The following is a 1168-nucleotide window of genomic DNA, read 5'->3' on the forward strand; positions in this document are numbered from 1 at the left end:
CTCATCTGGAAGTGGTTCTCTGCATCCCACAGGTGCCCCCACTGGGAGGATTTGTCCCTTGCCAAAGAGCTGTGATTTCCCCATTGTGTCACCACGGCCGTGCTCAGTGCACAGTGGGGCCAACACATCAAAGAGTTGCCCTGCTCCCCTCCTTAAAAGCTCCCCCCTCCATGGTGGGTGTCAGCTGTGACCCCATAGGGTGGTGATGTGGTCAGCAGGACGTGGCCAGACCGGGGCCTGAGCTCAGCCCAGGCACAGCTCCCAGGGCTGGGGCCAGACACCAGGGAAAAGGGATTTATTTAATTAAAAACAACAACTACAACGAAGAAACAAACAAAAAGAACACGACATGAAACAAGCTATTAAGCCCACCAAAACAGATCTGGTTTTCGTTTGGGAAGAACTTTTTGTTACTCGTTTGTCATCAGCTTAATTCCTCAAATCCAAACACTACGTGGGTCGGGATGGCTTTTCCTTCACGGTCAGAAGAAACACTGCTTTTCCTCTGGAAAATGAGGTTAGGCCCAGTGGAGCTGTGCCAAGAAGCTGTGGGTCACTCTGGGATGTCCGTGACGGGGTTCCTCTGCCACCATGGTGGGAGGGGCCCGGGGACAGAGCCCAGTGTGTGGGACAGACCCCGCAGCCGCTCACCCCGCGCTCCCAGCCTTCCTCCTGCTTTATTTTTACTCCCACCCTTCCCTCAATTCTTCTCCCTCTTCCCTCCCAACCCCTTCCCCTTCCCTTTGGCACAGCTGGGCGCCGAGGGGACTTTGCACCCCGAAGGCAGCGCTGTCACCCCGCTGCGGTGCAGCCCACGAGCGAGCGCAAAAATGCTCGCTTCTTATCGGCGAGGGGAGGCAGGCACGGTGGGCAGGGTTAGCGCTGGCTTATAAGCAGGCGGCAGCGTTGGGAAGCTCCCTCGCAAGGCTCCAGCGCAGCTCCCACCACGATGCCCGCGACGCTGGGGCTGCTGCTGCCGTGGCTCAGCCTGGTGGGTGCCCTGCAGCCGGGGCTGGAACCCCCCCAGTTCGACCCCACGGAGGCGGGGGCCGTTCTCTTCGCCGATGCCTACAACAGCACGGCGGAGATCGTCCTCTTCCGAAGCGTGTCGGCCAGCTGGGAGTACAACACCAACCTGACGACCGCCAACGCTGCCCTGCAGGTGAGA

At 59.3% G+C, this 1168-nt stretch overlaps 1 protein-coding gene across 1 annotated transcript in view; it reads left to right on the top strand.

Moving 5' to 3' along the window:
* ACE (angiotensin I converting enzyme) overlaps nucleotides 623–1168 on the top strand; it is a 16125-nt gene continuing 15579 nt past the window's right edge. The window contains exon 1 of the mRNA XM_021378016.1: nucleotides 623–1162. Within this exon, the coding sequence (XP_021233691.1) occupies nucleotides 950–1162 (213 nt within the window). The 5' untranslated portion in view covers nucleotides 623–949. The remainder of the gene's footprint in view (nucleotides 1163–1168) is intronic.

Source organism: Numida meleagris, chromosome 26 (genome assembly GCF_002078875.1).
Source record: "Numida meleagris isolate 19003 breed g44 Domestic line chromosome 26, NumMel1.0, whole genome shotgun sequence".
Taxonomy (NCBI): Eukaryota; Metazoa; Chordata; class Aves; order Galliformes; family Numididae; genus Numida; species Numida meleagris.